The sequence below is a fragment of the Nannospalax galili genome, unplaced genomic scaffold (genome assembly GCF_000622305.1).
Source record: "Nannospalax galili isolate Female #2095 unplaced genomic scaffold, S.galili_v1.0 scaffold744, whole genome shotgun sequence".
NCBI lineage: Eukaryota > Metazoa > Chordata > Mammalia > Rodentia > Spalacidae > Nannospalax > Nannospalax galili.
In genome coordinates this window covers 1666089-1683460 of record NW_008351509.1, presented here as the reverse complement: position 1 = coordinate 1683460, position 17372 = coordinate 1666089, and the positions used below count along the sequence as shown (strand labels likewise).

The 17372-nt window shown below is 40.7% G+C and overlaps 1 protein-coding gene and 1 pseudogene across 4 annotated transcripts in view; one reads left to right on the top strand and one right to left on the bottom strand.

Moving 5' to 3' along the window:
* The window catches only part of Pcid2 (PCI domain containing 2), a 34874-nt gene that overhangs the window by 3777 nt on the left and 13725 nt on the right, over positions 1-17372 (top strand). For 3 of the 4 annotated variants that reach the window (XM_017802019.2, XM_029553713.1, XM_008848424.3), the window contains exons 2-7: positions 4805-4894; positions 7901-7974; positions 8879-8944; positions 10208-10249; positions 12267-12321; positions 14897-15000. In XM_017802019.2, coding sequence (XP_017657508.1) covers positions 4805-4894; positions 7901-7974; positions 8879-8944; positions 10208-10249; positions 12267-12321; positions 14897-15000 — 431 coding nt within the window. The remainder of the gene's footprint in view (positions 1-4804; positions 4895-7900; positions 7975-8878; positions 8945-10207; positions 10250-12266; positions 12322-14896; positions 15001-17372) is intronic. The other variant, XM_029553712.1, reaches the window with a different exon arrangement.
* Positions 3745-4319, bottom strand: LOC103746302 (annotated as a pseudogene).

The following is a 17372-nucleotide window of genomic DNA, read 5'->3' as shown; positions in this document are numbered from 1 at the left end:
CTCCAAGGTCACTGGCAAAGGAGATTGCTGAGGAGTGAGCAACCCTGGAGGGCTGCCTCCTGACAGACACCTACACTGCTCATTGTGTGAACTTTGTATCTGGATCCAGTGACCACTGTGCTTCTAGCACCTGCAGCCATTAGAAGTGTGCTTCTATTTCATGATGCTTGCTCCAATTCTGTGATTCTAGCCACTCATAGATTTCTTCTGGAGAGAGTTTTGGAGTCCCTGGACACTTTAAGAGCATCATGCTCAAGTGTGGCAAGTGACTAGACTCTCTGATGTTGACTAGAACAAGGCCTCTCCTTACAAGACTCTGGACTGAGACTGTGCCAGGGCATGAATGGGAAGAAACCTCTAGTAGGAACTCCTTTGGGACTCTGGTTTTGATTCCTGTTTCTGAGCAGAGGTGAGTACCAAAAGGAAAGCTAAACCCCAGGGCTCCACTGCCTTGCACACCTCTCTTGAGTAGGCCCCAAAGCCTGTTTGTGGGGTTCCAAATTCTGTGCTCATGGGGCTCATAGAGGATGACTTTTGAAGGCTAAGTTTCACTAGGGTGAAACTGATCAAAGTTTGTTTCTTGGGGACCTATAGAGCAAGGTCTAGGGGGATTACCAGACATGCCATTTCTGTATTGGGTGGACTCTTGCTAGAACAGTGAGCGAAACAGAGAAGGTCCTCTGTGTCTGCCCTGATCTGGGAAAGACCATACTCACCCTGGGAACTTGTGGTGTTTCATAAACAGAGAGTATTGTCATTCCTCTCCCCAACCCCATTGAATGACCATAGAGGCTCCTTTTGCTAAGCCCAGTGCCTTTTTTGCTGAGATGACACAGCACAGCCTCTGGGCTGCCCTGTTCTTGCTAATAATGATTGGCTAAGCTGCCAATCTCTTGACATTCCATGGGTTTGTGAGTCAAGAAATATCTATCGTGGGGGCTGGAGAGATGGCTCAGTGGTTAAGAACAATGGCTGTTCTTGCAGAAGACCCAGGTTTGAATCCCAGCACCCACATGGCAACTAACAACTGTCCGTAACTCCAGTTCCAGGGGATCTGGATAGCCTCTTCTGTCCTCCTCGGGCATTGCACGACATGGGCACACTTACCTACATGCAGGCAATACACACATACACATAAAAATAATAAATAAAATATATTTTTTAAAAAAATATCTATTGTGGTGTGCATGTCATGGTTTTGGTGGGTAACAGTGGTGAGGACCATTTCATAGGCTTTTTGACCATTTATTTAGATGTCCTGGTTATATTGACCTCCGTGGTCAGAGTAATGTAGGCAAAGTGTGTGCAATGGCACATGCCTGTAGTCCCGGTACTCAGGAGGCTGAGGCAGGAGAAGCCATATCACAGTGAAAGATTTATCGTCCTCTTTTTTTTTTTTTTTTTTTTTTTAAAAAAAAAAAAAAAAAAAAAAAAAAAAAAATCATGGGCATAATAGTTACATTTCTAATTTTATTATCCAGCCATGCTATACATGTAGCGTTGTGATTGGTCTTTTAATTTATACTATTAGAATTTTTTGTAAATATAGTTTAAAAGTATATTTGGTTTTCTAATTATGACCTATTTGTAGTGACTCAGCTTCCAGTGCCAAATAGAAGTCTGTAGAACTAGTCTTTCCAGACTCCTGTCCCTGCCTGTACCTGAGCAGTTAGCTGGAATGGTGTGGGACTTGTATTCCCCTTGCCTAATGGATATGCATGTTTTTCTGTCGGTTTTTTTCTCTCTCATGCCAAATTATACAGCTTTCCTTAATCTTTCCTCCACATAATAGTAAGCATGCTATGGAATTATCTCCTGATGTCACACATGGATCTGTTTCATACTTGGCAAGAGTCCTGTTGTATGCATATGACATCATTTATTCAGCCGTTTCCATCTATGTTTTATATTTGGAGTGTGTAGAAACCTTTTGAATTTTAAGCTGATTTTATTTTAGCCATATAAGTGAATTTTCTTTTCGTTTTTTTGGTAGATGAATTTTATTTACTTTCTAAGCAACAAAGGTTAAACAGCAGGCTACTTGGTACCAACATTGTTTAAATGTATAAATAATAGGCTTATCTTAAATGCCAGAGTGTAATAAAAAACAATTCTCATGATGAACATTTATTTAAGGGATATATAGGTTGAACACCAGTGAGCTGATGACCATAGTAAAAAGATAACAAAGTGGGGTTTTTTTGTTTCTTTTTTTTGGGGGGGGGTATTTTTGAGACAGGGTCTCCCTGTAGCCCCAGCTAGCATGGAACTCACTTTGTAGACCAGGCTGACCTTGAACTCATAAAGATTGGCCTGCCTCTACCTCCCAAGTGCTGGGACTAAAAGCATGCACCACCACGCCCAGCTAACAAAGTGTTTTTACACCAACATATTTTTATTATATTTTTCTTTCTGTGACTCCTCCATTCAGAAAGCAGGAACCCCCTTTTTTTTTTTTTTTAATTTTTTCTTTGGTTCTTATGTTAACCTAAGCATAGTATAGTTTAAGAAAGGCTTACTTTATGTAATTATGAAATTAACTTTTCATTTGTATGTTGCAATTTAATTATTCATAAAGCCCCAAACTGTGGATTACAGTCACTTTTTGAAAATAAAATGGCATCTTTTTTACATAACCTACTTTGCAAAGTAAAAAATATCTTATGTACCATTAACAACTACCTTGTTTGAAAATCTAGGTAAATATCAGAACATATTTATTTCTGTTTTCATTTTCCATTTGTGACTGTGCTTTAGAAAAGTAAAAATTAAGTACAAACAGACAGGGTGTGGTGGGACATGCCTTTAATCTCAGCACTTAGGAGGCAGAGGCAGGGGGATCTCTATGAGTTCCAGCCAGCCTGGTCTACATAGTGAGTTCCAGTCCAACTGGGGCTACTGGAAGACCCTGTCTCAAACAACAACAAAAAAGTACAAACATTGTCAGCTATTTTATTTCTAATGTCAAGATAATTGGTTATCATCTAATGTTCAATTTCTGCAATGGCTACTTTCAAACTCAAAATTGAGGCCCCTGTGTTTTAAAAAGTGCACTCTGAAAATGCTTTTCAGGAGGTGGGGTAGTAACAACATGAAGGATAAAAAGAACATTTAACATATAAAGTATAAAAATATACATGAGTACATAAATACAAAAACAGCCCTATTTTGTCTGATTCTAAATGCAGTTTTATGTTATCCTTAAATTTGATGAGAAATCTCAAAAAAAAAAAAAAAATCCAGATAGAACATAGACTTCCAAAAAATGTTTTTTCAGGTCTTCATGTAGCCCCAGCTGGCCTGGAACTCTCTATGTAGACCAGGCTGGCCTTGAACTCACAAAGATCCACCTGCCCTTGCCTCCTGAGTGCTGGGACTAAAGGCATGTCCTACAATGCCAGCTAAACAAAAAGACTTTCAACAGATATGTTGGAACTAGGGCTTACCATGACCCATGATCATTACAAAGCAAAAAATTGATGCAAAATATGCATTTGCTAGAAACGAATCACAAATGGAAAGGCAACTTTTACTTTATTTTAACAGTGCAGTGTTTTGCCATTATGTTCAATTACATGTATAAGAACAAAGTGTTAACATGTCACTTACGGTAACATCTTCAGTTTTCAAAGCACTACAATACTTTTAAAAAATGAAAGTATTATCAGTTTGCTTTAACAAGCCATATTCATGCTAAATGAAGTTTTACTTTTAACAACTGAAAATCAAGATGCCAATTTTAGAACTGTTTTCAGAAACTTGGAATATAACATCCTCAGTTCAGCTTAAATATCATCAATGTCTTCATCATCATTTTTGATATCATCACACTGGATTTCATCATCACCTCCAGGACCAAATATGTCTGTTTCATTGGTTTAACGTGTTCTAGAAGTTCTCCATATGCCTTCAGACTTCTGGCTTCATCTGCGTTGTATTTTAAAATGACATCAACTTAGTTATCTTGATAGTCTCATAGACCAATCAATATAATGTCCGAGGTATTTATCCAAGTCTTTTTTCTCAACTTTCCTCTAGTATGGAATAGCCTCCTTACACCATTAAAACACATTGCATTGCTTCCAATTGTCCATTTTCCAGCATTTTAATCACCTGTGCATATTCTTGCCCATCTTTAAACACCACTCTCTTTTTTCATATTCATTTGCACTTTTACCTCTGTGCCTCCTTTTCCTTTATTCTTTGACGTGGTGGTGAGGGCAGCCACAAGGGTGGAAGTGAGGGGATTCCCTGTTTATGGTGGCATGACTCCTTTCCAAGGGCTACTACTTGGATGGGCGAACTGAAAGTGTATCCATGTGGTAGGTCTAAAGCACACTGTGCAGTTACTGGAGCTTTCTGGTAAACAGCAAGGTATGCAAGATCCACAGACAGCAAATGGTATTCCTGGGACCCTGGCTTCTGTTAATAACAAGGCTTCTGCTTCTGGCCCAGTTTTCAGGAAGGTTCAATCTCCTGAATAGTGATGGAAGCCGGCGGAACTCCTGTACTGTTGCAGCCCACCAAGTACCACAGTAACCACCCCTCCTATATAAGTGAATTGTCAAGTGAAACTAGAATAATTCACTTTTATTGATAATGAAATGATGAACCTCTGTCTTATTTTGTCCCAGGAGGAGCCTATTTTGAAATGTTGTTTATTGTGTTGACTTTTTATGTTTTGATTATTCTGGCTCCTATCACAGAAGAAGAAAACTGCTTCTATGGTATGCAGTATATTGCTCAAGTCCTTCTAGAACAGAAGGCTTCCACCTGCTCAGATTTTCCCTTCCACTTGTTTCAGGTATATGAAGCCATCGACACCAGAGATGGAGCATCCTGTGCAGAGTTGGTATCTTTTAAGCACCCCCATGTTGCAAACCCCCGGCTTCAGGTAGGTGATATATGTGCCTTTGGCATCTAGCAAGAATGGAATGCTAGCTTACAGTGCAGGTAGTGAAGGAGTTATGTGCACAGTGTCCAGAGACAACTGTAGGAAACTATCTTGCAGGCTGTAGATAGAAGGAGTTATGAATATGGCATCTAGAGAGAACTGTGGGGCAGTCAGTTTTCCAGGGTTTAGTGTTTGAATAGAACAAAACTAATATTACCACTCTCATTTGAAAATTTCAAAGTTCCTTTACGATTTATGTAATCTCATTTCACTTACTAAGTACAGCGTCCTCCTGTTCCTGTATTTGATTCCTATTTAACTCAAAATTGAAGTCAGTGATGTATCAGTTGTCACCCAGGGGAGAGGCCATGTATGGAACATAGGACTTTGTCCATCTCTGCTTGTCCCCAAAGCCTACTAGCCATCATGTATTATAGGTGAATTCCATCAGGTTCCCACCCAAAACCAAGGCCTAACCTGGGGAGCAGAGCTGTGCTGCTGGTTTAAGTGTTGTTTTGGTAGCCTTCCTGCCACTGTGGTATAGTGACTGAGCCTGCAGAAACCTAGGATTGGCAAACCTGAAGAGTTTTTCTGGCCTTTCATGGAGCACATTTGTCAGCTGTGCTTTGAGAAAATGAGCATCTTCCATTTGGAATTTTAAGTATTGTCCAGACATTATTTCCCTTAGAAAATGTTGACATTTTGTCAAGTCTTATTTCTGCACTAATTTCCTTTATAACATTAGGATATTTTCCTGTGGGGAACAAAGTTTTTCTTTGGGAGGAAAATGGGGCTATCTACTGGTGATTAGATATGGCATTCAGACCAACTCAGTCAGTCTTGGTACCCCAGGGTTTTTCATTAGAGCTCTGGGCCCCTCTGGGTGATTCTGATGGACAGACAGCATTAAGAACTGTTACCATAAGACGTTAGTACCAGAGACTTAAAGAGAGCCCAAGTCACTTAGCCTTAGCACTCTGTGTGGAAGCTGCATATTTGCTGTTGTTCATCTGGGTGGACCCACGTCTGTCTGGACAATATTCTACTGGCCTTTCATCTGATGGGTCCATACTGGTGGTTATTTCATGAAGGATGGCAAAATGGTGGTTTTCTTTCTTTTTTTTTTTTTTTTTTTTTTTTTTTGGTTTTTTTGAGACAGGGTCTCTGGTTACCCCCGGCTGTCCGGGAACTCACTATGTGGACCAGGCTGGCCTGAACTCACAGAGATCCGCCTGCCTCTGCCTCTGGAGTGCTGGGATTAAAGGTACGCGCCACCACACCTGGTTTTCTTTCTTTTTAAAAAAAAAAATTTTATTTTATGTGTATGTTATGCCTGCATGTAGTTAAGTGCACCCATGTCGTGCAATGCACACAGATGACAGAAGAGGCTGTCTGATTGGACAGTTGTTAGCTGCCATGTGGGTGCTGGGTTTCGAACCTGGATCTTCTGCAAGAACAGTCAGTGTTCTTAACCGCTGAGCCATCTCTCCAGCCCCCCCCTTTTTTTTTAAACTTAAATATTTAAAAATTACATTTAGTTATGTGTGTGTGTGTGCACACACGCACACGCGTGCATGTATGTATGTGGGTACACACATGTCACTGTGTATGTGGAGGTCAGAGGACAACTTGTAGGATTTGGTTCCTTTCTTTTACCATGTAGGTCCTGTGGATTGAACTAAGGTCATTAGGCTTGGCAATAAGCACCTTTACCTGCTGAGCCATCTCCCTTGCCCAGAATGGTAATTTTCTGATAGCAACATTTTTCTTCCCCACCTTTATATGTTAATATGTATGAATATTTATTATGTCAGTGAGGATTCATTGATTCTTTTTTTTTCCTTTTAAAATTCATGCTACTCTAGTTTACTGTGTACTAGAAAAACAGCTAAAGTTAACACACGCGGACACACACACACACACACACACACTCTCTCTCTCTCTCTCTACATATCCACATGAAGAGAGCGATTGATTGCTGCGAGGAGTTGGGTGATGTGGTTATGGAGGCTGAAAAGGGCCGTGACCTGCCATATTCAGCTAGAGGCACAGGAAAGTCAGTGTTGTAGCTTAATCTGAGTCCAGAGCCCTGAGAACCAGGGACCAATGGGTAGACACCAAATCTACCTGAGATGCAGTGGTGTAGCTCATGCGGCAGGACCCAGAAAGTGTTCCTTCCTTCTCCCTTTTTGTGCAAGTTAATGGGTACCCATCCAATTGGGTAAGGTCATCTCTTTTATAGACCATCGATTCCAGGTCTGTCTCCTCCAGAAACACCCTTCAGACACTCAAAAGTTGTATTCATTCTGGGTACCCTGAGGCCAGTCCAGGTGACATGTAAAATAACTGTTACACAGATGTGGCTCAAATCATCTTCACTTTACCATTGGAAAGTTAGAAATTACTGTCAGCCCTTAGCCCAGGACATTTGGAAGCTATGGAATGACTGTTCACATGTTATTGTCTCTAATTTGTTGACCTTATGCATGAAAGGAACTGTACTCCTTGTTATTTTTTAAAGTCCATAGCAGTCATATAAGCGTTTCTTGACTGACAGGCTGTTACATACTAAAATATGTGTGAGATCCCATGGCTGTTGAGTAGAAGCACTTACTGTACAAGCCTGACAACCTGAGTTTAACCTCTGAAGTCCAGGATGGAAGGAAAGAACTTAACTCCTGAAAGTTGTCCTCTAGTCTCTGTGTGTGCCATGGCATGCATGTATACACACACAGACACACACACACACACACACATTAAATTTTAAAAAGTCTGAACATGCCTAGCATGTTTTCTGGCCTACAGTAGATAAATCTGAATTGTATTCTTGGGCTTGTTCCCTTGAAACACTGATAGATTCTGGTGGAACAATGAACCTTTCCCTTCCAAGTGTTAAGCTCTAAAATACTACTTTGAGCTGTGAAGCTCTGAAAGCATTTGTGTGTAGCTCTTTCTGTACATGGCAGTGTTTCCATGCCCACTAATTTTACTCTTCTTCTGAATTAGATGGCTTCTCCAGAAGAGAAATGTCAGCAAGTTTTGGAACCCCCTTATGATGAAATGTTTGCAGCTCATTTAAGGTAATCTCTTTGCAGTAGGAAAAACAAACATACACAGCTGAAGATCATTAATTCTCTCTCAGCTTTTATCTTGCATCATCCTTTGCTTGAAAGAGTGAATAATCGACTTTGAAAAGTAGGAAAGTGCATTTGTAACTTCACTGGTAAAACCTGGGTCATACCTGCTATTTATCATACTGACTGGACAGTAGTCTTTTATCATTCAATTGTAGATCTTGAGACCTTGCTTTTCTCATGTTTTTAATTCTTTTGCCTTGAAGGGAAAGAATCTGAGTAGAACAGAGCAAACAGAAACTTCCCTTTACATACCTCTTTATATTGTCTGCTGCTTTCACTCCAGAGTGTCTGTCAGGCAGAACTTTATATCCTAAAGCCGTGTATGTATACAGGATTTCCCTCTGCCTGTATACCTGCTGTATTTCAGAACAGGCTGGGCCAGGCCTTTGGAAGAGGTGGGAGGTACAACTGTGTTCCTTGTAGCAGGAGGCACCCCGTGCTTTTCTAGCTCTGTGCTCTCTGCTATAAGTTTCCAGATTTGATGATGTGCTGGTACTGATTACCAGCAGGAAGCTAGATAGAGCATCTTTAGTGGCCCACTGACAAGAGGTCATTGATCCCTTTTCATTTGGGGACTTGACAGAACTTTGTGCAGGATTTTACCTTACATCAAACCTGTTTCAATCAAATAGTCATTTTTATGCTTTCTCCATCTGTGGTTCTCTGCCAAGCAGGAGCTCCAGCTAGACTTTCAGAAGTAGTAGAGAATTGGTGGGGGGTGGGGAAGGGGAGAGGGAGAGAGAGAGAGAGACCGACCAAACTCTGGGCTGACAATGGCTGGCATCAGGGTTTCATGTGTAGATGCCCTTTCTGGTTCTCTGTCTTCAAGCTCTTGTCTCTTTTCCAGGTGTACCTATGCAGTTGGGAACCATGACTTCATAGAGGCATACAAATGCCAGACAGTGATAGTTCAATATCCTTTGTTCAGCATGTCCTTGTACATTGGGTTACTAAGGTTCGAAGTCTTGAAACATTGGACTAGTTGTTCAAACCTTCAGTTAGACAGAAACTGAAATATTTTGGAAGGCAAACTCTTTTAACTGTTTCATAATGAAACCCATTATTTTGTGTGCTAACCTAAAATGTTAACAAAAAAAATATGTTTTATAAGTGTTCTTACAGAAACTGGTTAAATATTAGAGGCTCATAATTTAGGCTTAGATGGAGAAGAATGGACTCAATATACAGCATCACCATTATTGTCTATGATCACTTACAACCTTCACACCTGTTCTTACTAAATACTATCCTTCTGTTATTGGTTCTTATCAGTAAGCATGCAAAGTATTTGTAGATCTCTAGATTTTAGTTTGTTTTGGAAAATCACCCTGTTTTTAAGTATACTCAGAAGAGAATACTACTAACCAAGTCTCCTTACAATTTAAGAATTCTATTGTTGGTGAAATAAACCTTATACTACAGATTCTTGAACACTTAAATATAACTTATGACCATGTGGGCTCAGAAAAACCAAGTAAAAATCTTTTTAAAAAAGTTTTATAATGGGGGCTGGAGAGATGGCTCAGCGGTTAAGAACACTGATTATTCTTGCAGAAGACCTGGGTTTGAATCCCAGCACCCACATGGCAGCTAGCAACTGTCTGTAACTCCAGTTCCAGGGGGATCTGACAGCCTTTTCTGTCGTCCTCAGGCATTGCACAACATGGGTGCACTTACCTACATGCAGGCAATACCCGAATACACATAAGATAATAATAAATAAAACTTTTTTTTAAGTCTTATAATGGACTTGGGGAGATGATTCCATTGAAAAAGTATTCATTTCATAAGTACGAGGACATGAATTCGATCCTCAGGACCCACATAAAAAGTAGGAGTGGTGGTATGTGCTTGTAAGCCCAGCATTGGGGAAGTGGAAATAAGCAGATCCCTGGGGCCCACTAGCTAATCAGTCTAGCCTAATTGGTGAGCCCTAGGTTCTAGCAGGAGACCATCTCAAAAAAGAAGGTAGGTGACCCTGAGGAACAACACTCAAGGTTGACCTCTGGTCACCACACACGTGCACACACACCTATATACACAAACACAGTAAGTTCTTCAAGAACTTAGTACTGTTGCGACACAGTCTTCTACAGAGCATGTTATGCCTTTACTCTGTTTTTGCCAAATGTGCAGTACTTGAATTTTGTATGTTATGCCTTCCTTAATATGGTACATCATTCCTAAGGGCATTTCAGGCCCACAAAGAAGAAAACTGGTAAGCATGGTGAAAATGGCTGGAAACTAGTAAATGGTACTACAAAATATTTTAAATAGGCAGTGTGTTACGTTTGTTTATGTGTATCACTGTCAGCATGGGTAGTAGAGTTAAACTGAGGTGTCAAATCAGCCAGATTATGTACAGTATTTTTGTGGTATTATTTCAGCATTTCTATGCCCCAAATATTTATTAAGTACTTTTTTTCTTCAGTTGTCAATTTTGAACTTAGTTTTGGTTTTAGACATTGGTAAAAGAGACAGGCCCACTATAGTTCTTTGGGTTATTTTAAATTTCTTAAAAACTAAACTTAAGATTTATGATTAGCAAACTAGGTAAATACTTAAATTTTGTTTATACTAGTATGGCAAAAGGCCTTTTACAGACAGCCAACCCAGTCCTTTCCCTTTTTAAAATTTTATTTATATTTTTTTCTTTTTTCAGTGCTGGTGCTTGAACCCAGGGCCTTGTATGTGCTAGGCAAGCACTCTACCACTGAGCTATATTCCTAGCCCCTTTTTGGTGTTTTTTAAACAGAATCTTATGTATTCTAGGCTGGCCTCAAACTCACTGTAGCCTAGGATGACCTTGACCTGATCCTCCTGCCTCTACTGCCTGAATGCTGAGAATACAGACACAAGCCACTATACCCAGTTTATTCAGTGCTAGGGATTGAACCCAGGCCCTTGTACATGCTAGGCAAGCACTCTGCCAACTGAGCTACATCCCTAGCTTGTTTTGGACTTTGTTGTTGTTTTTGTTTTGAAACAGGACCTCATTTTTTAGTGTATGTTGGCCTGGAACTTGTGATCCTCTTGCCTCTACTTCCTAATTACTGGGATTACAGGTGTATGCCACCATGCCTGATGCCCTTTTTCTTTTCCATGTGAAGGCTTAGCTTACACATGAAGGAAAGCCTAATGCTGGTAGCTAGATGTACACAGAGCCATTTGATGAGTTGTATGTATTATATACTTTGGCTCCTGCTTGGAAATCTAATCCAAACTTATTTTTTTCAATTTTGTAAACAAAAACTTATTTAAAAGTGTAGAAGCTGCTATTGGACAGATTAATGAAGGATACTGTCTTAGTTTGTCTCTTCATTGCTGTGACAGAACACTCTGACCACTACCAACTTGGGGAAGGAAAGGGTTTATTTATCTTACATCTACTGGGTCACAGTTCATCAAGGAGCCCAGGGTAGGAACTCAGGGCAGGAACCTGGAGGAGGCAGCTTACATCTCCCAGGGCTCAGAGCATCAGGGAGCCCAAGGGAGGAACCTGGCGGGGCAGGAGCTGGAGCACAGGCCATGGAGGAATGCTGCTTACTGGCTTGCTCCCTGGCCCATGCTCAGCCTTCTTTCTTATGCAACACAGGCCTACCTGCCCAGGGGTAGCACCACCCAGAGTGGGCTGGGCCCTCCCATCATCACTCATCAAGAAGATGCCCCTCAGACATGGCCACAGGTTTCTGCCCCTCAGAAAAGAGGCAATTCCCCAATTGTGGCTCCCTCAACCCAGGTGTGTCAAGTTGACACTAAAGTTATCCAGCACAGATACCAAATGTGTCTATCCTAGAGCAAAGTTGTCAGACACATTCCTTGGAGTGTTTTGTACAATATTGGAAATTGCTTTCAGAATTTTGAGTTCATGGCAGGTACTGACACTTGGGACTGATTATCCTCAGGGAATATATTCTCCTCTTGAGCTGTTGCTGCTCATTGTTTTTAAATGGAGCTGTTTGGTGAGGGGGTAGTTAGGGAAGAGTTAGTTCGAGGAGTACCTAGCTACACCAGTGTCCAGTTCCCTGAGCAGGGTCAGGACAGTGGTGTGGAGTGAGAAGTAAGTATGACTAGAAAGCCTGAGGCTATAGTGTGCCTGGGCAACAGGTACAGAACAAGGAACAGCTGTCTGAGTTGGGAAGGGTATGGACCTAATTCTTGGTAGTAGCCTTGGACTTCAGTGGTAGGATCTTGGACCTTTTTGCTCTTCAAACATATTTCTTTTTTGCCCTTAGGGCTCTACCTGTCATGTATGCAGTAGCACTTGACCTTCGAATATTTGCCAATAATGTAAGTTTAATTTCTTTCCACTGTTTTGAGATTAAACTTAAGTGACTATCTGCTGCTTAATTTCCTGTCTTCCCAGAATTTTTGAGGAATGAATGAAAAGTGGGATGTAACTGATAGAGGGAACAAAGGACTAGGATATGGCTTTCTCCTGGGTCCATGCAGACAATGTTTGCTCAGTACAAACCCTGTCCATGTAGAGGTAAATGGTAAGCCATTATGGTATGTTTGCTTTGTTAAAAGTAGATGAAGTCTGAGAAAGAATGTGCTATCTTGATGGAGTCCCAAGTCTTCAAAGACCAAAATGTTTCTGATCTTCTAAAATTTAACTGTTCAAGATTGTAATCTTCATTTTCCTAATAAAGCAGTTCTTTAACTTAAAAAAAAATGTAGTAGAATAACTAGAGCAATTTTGCATTCTCTTTTACTCATAAGGTATAGTCTATGCCTATCCTGAAGTATTTTAGCTTAATGTAGGTTTAAGTGGTGACTGAGATCCTAGATTTCATAGAGTCATGCTCTCTTGGGGAACAGCATAAGTTGGTTACAGAACTACTGAGTCTTATTTTGGGGCCTAAACTCCCCTGTGGTTTTAAAAACAATTGGTAATTTCTGGTTCCAGACCAGATTGCTCCTTATTCTTCCTGCAAAGACAGTTACAATCCTAGGAATGTTGAAGTCCAGGTAACTAGACAGGGAGGCAAGAAGGGCTGGGCTCATAGAGTCTGGGAAATCAAGTTTCCTGTTAGCCTCCTGTCTCTCTTGACAAGGAGCCTGTCAAGCCAGAAGTATGGAAGTGCCTGCAGGTAGAGATGAAATCCCTAGGAAGCTGAGCGAGGGGTGACTGCTCCTCAAGGCAGCACTTTCTGACAGTGCCTTCTCTAGTGCTGTGCTCCACATGCAAGTCTGCAACATCAGACCCCACCCTGCTCACTATAAAAGAGATGATGTCTCTGCTTTTCCACTGGCATGAGGCCAGCAGCATACTTAAACAGGGTACTTAAACAGGGTCCTGAAATAGGGTACTTAAGCCTGTAGATGCATAACACAATACCCCAGAGGTTACAGAACATGAAAAGACTTCCACCAGATTCCAACACTGAGTTGAGAATTGTTGGAGTGATTTGACAAGGATTTTAAAGCAGCCATCTAACAATGTGTCAGTGAGCAAGTATGAACACCCCAAACAAATGAAAACTCCTGAAATTCTGAGCAAAGAGGTAGAAAATGCAAAGAACCAAATGGAAAACTCAGACTGAAAAAGGTATTAACTGTGGACCCTGGAGACCTTTCTGTTATACTTTTCATGCTAGAAATTTTAAGTAGGAAAAATTTTAAATAGTCTTTAAAAATAACATGGGGGCTGAAGAGATGGCTCAGCATTAAGAACACTGGCCGTTCTTGCAGAAGACTCAGGTTCGAATCCCAGCACCCACATGGCAGCTAACAACTGTCCATAACTCCAGTTCCAGAAACAATAATAGCCGGGTGTGGTGGCACATGCCTTTAATCCCAGCACTCGGGAGGCAGAGGCAGGTGGATCTCTGTGAGTTAGCAATTCCAAATAATGGCATTTCTTTATATAAATAAAAACCAAAACCAAAATTCCTATGTTGGTTAATATTTCTGGTGACAGCATCGGAATTGTCTTGAATTGGAAGCTGTGAGCCTCACAGCAGGAAAAGGAAGTCTTTCAAAATCTGAGTTTTTCCTGTTATTTATAAGTAAAAGACTTGTTTCATTTACTTCTGAGAACATGTCTGCAGTGCCCACACTAAGTAGCTGTGTTCATCTGTCAGTTGTTCCAAGAAAAGTTAACTTTGTAGTTACAGTTGCAGTTTGTCCCCAAAGTGTTTTTACATTTTCATTTTATCATAGAATGCTAAATCATAAAAATTAATGTTCACTGCCTCACTGAGGACATGTTAGAGTGAAGCCAGCTCGCCTGGCTTGTCAACTGTTGGGTACAGCCTGGTGCTAAAGACTTTGCTCTGGTTCAGTGCTGCTAGAGGGTACCAGCTCTTACCTGCCATTGTCCTTATATCTTCAGCACAGATGGCAAGGCACCAAAGATGGGGAGTGGCTCAGTGTCTTCATGAAAATAGTTTCCAATTTGCAATTGGTTCTTTAACCAGACTCTCTTGTCTTAAACATGGGGCAAGAGTGACATTTTGCAGTGACTTACAGGTTTTGTTCTGTGCTTTAATTGCCACCCTTAGGGGAGAAGAATGATTAGGGATGGAGATGAGAGGAAGCTGCTGAGAACTGTGCAAAGTAGATTAAGATTGGGGACTAGTATCAATTTGACTTGAGGACAGATTTGGTTTGTGGATACTATGGGATGATGTAGACACCTCAGTTTTTAAAACTATGGACTAGATGTCTAAAAAACTTTGTGAGACTTGGTCACTTAATGTGCTCATGATATTTATTTATTTATTTATTTTATTTTATTTTTTCGGAGCTGAGGACTGAACCCAGGGCCTTCCGCTTGCTAGGCAAGCGCTTTACCACTGAGCTAAATCCTCAACCCCCATGGTTTTATTTTTTAAAAATTAATCATTTTTTATTCTGTTAGGCAGATCAGCAGTTGGTAAAGAAAGGGAAGAGCAAAGTCGGGGACATGCTGGAAAAAGCTGCTGAGCTGCTGATGAGCTGTTTCCGAGTCTGTGCTAGTGACACGTGAGTGAGGGTCTGAGACCTGTGTACAGACAGGAAATAAGAAATGGGAAAAAAACCTTATTTCTGCTCACATACATGCACCATTTCTAGAGCACATATCAATCCACTATGGTGCCATCCACTCCTGAGGAACGGTCCCCAAAGCCTGCACTTGGTGCAGGTCTTCTGATGAGAATTCTACACTTTTTACTACCTGAAGTATCATTTGCCTTCAAAGGCTCATGTGCCAGCTAGACTTGTAGCTTAGCTGTCTCTCCCTCTCAGCACTTTGAGTGGTATCCCTTGTCTGATTCAATGGTTTTGACAGCCAGCTTCCCTTACCCCCGATCCCTGGCTGACCTTTTCTCTTTACCACTGACTTTGAGTAATGTGCTCTTCTTTGTCTGGTGAGTTCTTTAATTCTCCTGTTTAGGATTCATGGAGCTTTTTTGATTTATAAGTTGTTGATTTTTATCAGATTTTTAAGTTTAAAATTTTTTTATATCCATTTCAGTCTTTTATTGCCTCCCTCCCTTCATTTTGGATAATTTGTTTTAGCTTGTTTGCAAGTTGACTGGTCTTAGCTACCTTTGTTTACTTCTTAATTCTAGACCTCTGTCAGAAAGAGCTTCTATCTCCTAAAACTCCATCTTGTCACCAGTTATGTAGCCATACTATGTCATGTTGAGTTTGTAGTAATTGTGTTTGTTTTTTTTACTTGTTTTGTTTTGTTTTGAGGCAGGGTCTCATTATGTAGCCCTAGCTGGTCTACAACTCGCTATGTAGACAAGGTTGGCCTTGAATTCACAAAAATCCACCTGCCTCTGCCTCCCATGTGCTTGTGGGTTTTTTTTTTTGTTTGTTTGTTTGTTTTTTGTTGTTGTTGTTGTTGTTGTTGTTTAAATGAACCATGGTCTTGCTGTATTGCCCCAGCTGTCTTCCTATGGTTGAGAACCTCAGCTGTCTCAAGGCTTCTCTGTCTGCTAGTTTTAATTAGTCCTCCTTTCATGATTGAAGGCCTTGGCCAGCTCCAAGCCTCTCTACTCTTAACTGACCATCCTTCCATGATTGAATGTTTCCAGGCTTCATACTGCTGAACCCATATTGGATGTGTTTTTTTTTTTTCCCATAAGCCTTCACAGTACTCTGCTTTTGTGTATTGTACTTAACACTGTGATGCTTTGGGCGCTGATGACTGGAGATGTACCAGATTGCAGAGGGTGTGAGGACTACATGTTCTTTACCATCCTGTCTTATACCATAGTAGTTCTATAAATGTTTATCAAATGGCCACTTGAAATTCCATGTGATTCTGTATTTCTGCAGAGCAGTGACCTTTGTGACCTTTGATCTGTCAGTGATTTCGTAGATAAGATTCCAAATACACAAGCAGTGCAGAAACAATACATATTCAACTTTATTAAGATTACAAACTTGCGTGTTTCAGAGGATACCACAACAAGAGAAAATGGCCATATTTTGAAAAAAACATATTTGAAAATAACATAAGGAGCTGGAGAGATGGCTCAGTGGTTAAGAGGACTGGCTGCTCTTGCAGAGGATCTGGGTTTGAGTCTCAGCACCTACAACGTGGCTAACAACTATCCATAATTCCAGTTCCAGGGGATCCAACATCCTTTTCTGACCTCTGTAGGCATTGCACTACACAAGTGCATCGACTTACATGCAGGTAATACACACATATACCATAAAATAATAAATAAAATAGTAAAGAAAAAAAATCATGGTAAGGGTCTAGTATGTGGAATATTTAATGAGTTGTTACAAATGTAAAAGGAAAGACAAGGCCGGGTGTGGCGGTGCACACCTATAGTCCCAGCACTTGGGAGGCAGAGGCAGGTGGATCTCTGTGAGTTCAAGGCCAGCCTGGTCTACATAGTGAGTTCCAGGACAGCTGGGGCTACAGGGAGACCCTGTCTCAAAAAAAAAAAAAGACCAAAAAAGAAAAAAGAAGTTATTTATGGGGCTGGAGAGATGGCTCAGCAGCTAAGAACACTGGTTGTTCCTGCAGAAGACCCAGGTTTGAATTCCAGCACCCACATGGCAGCTAACAACTGTCTGTAACTCCAGTTCCAGGGGCTCCGACGCCACGAGCATTGCAGGACACGGGTGCACTTACCTACATGCAGGCAATACACGCACACACATAAAATAAAAATTAAAAATTAAAAAAAAGACATTTAATAATAAACTATATATTCTAAAAATTTTAATAAAAAGATACATAAATGGCCAGTAAACATGTGCAGAGATGCTCAACACTATTAACCCAAGACCAACGAAACACAAGCAAGGACCACAATGATCTAACTGCCTCTTCATGTCCGTTAGGGTGGTTGTGCTCATTAAGTAAGAATACAGATGAGGAGAGC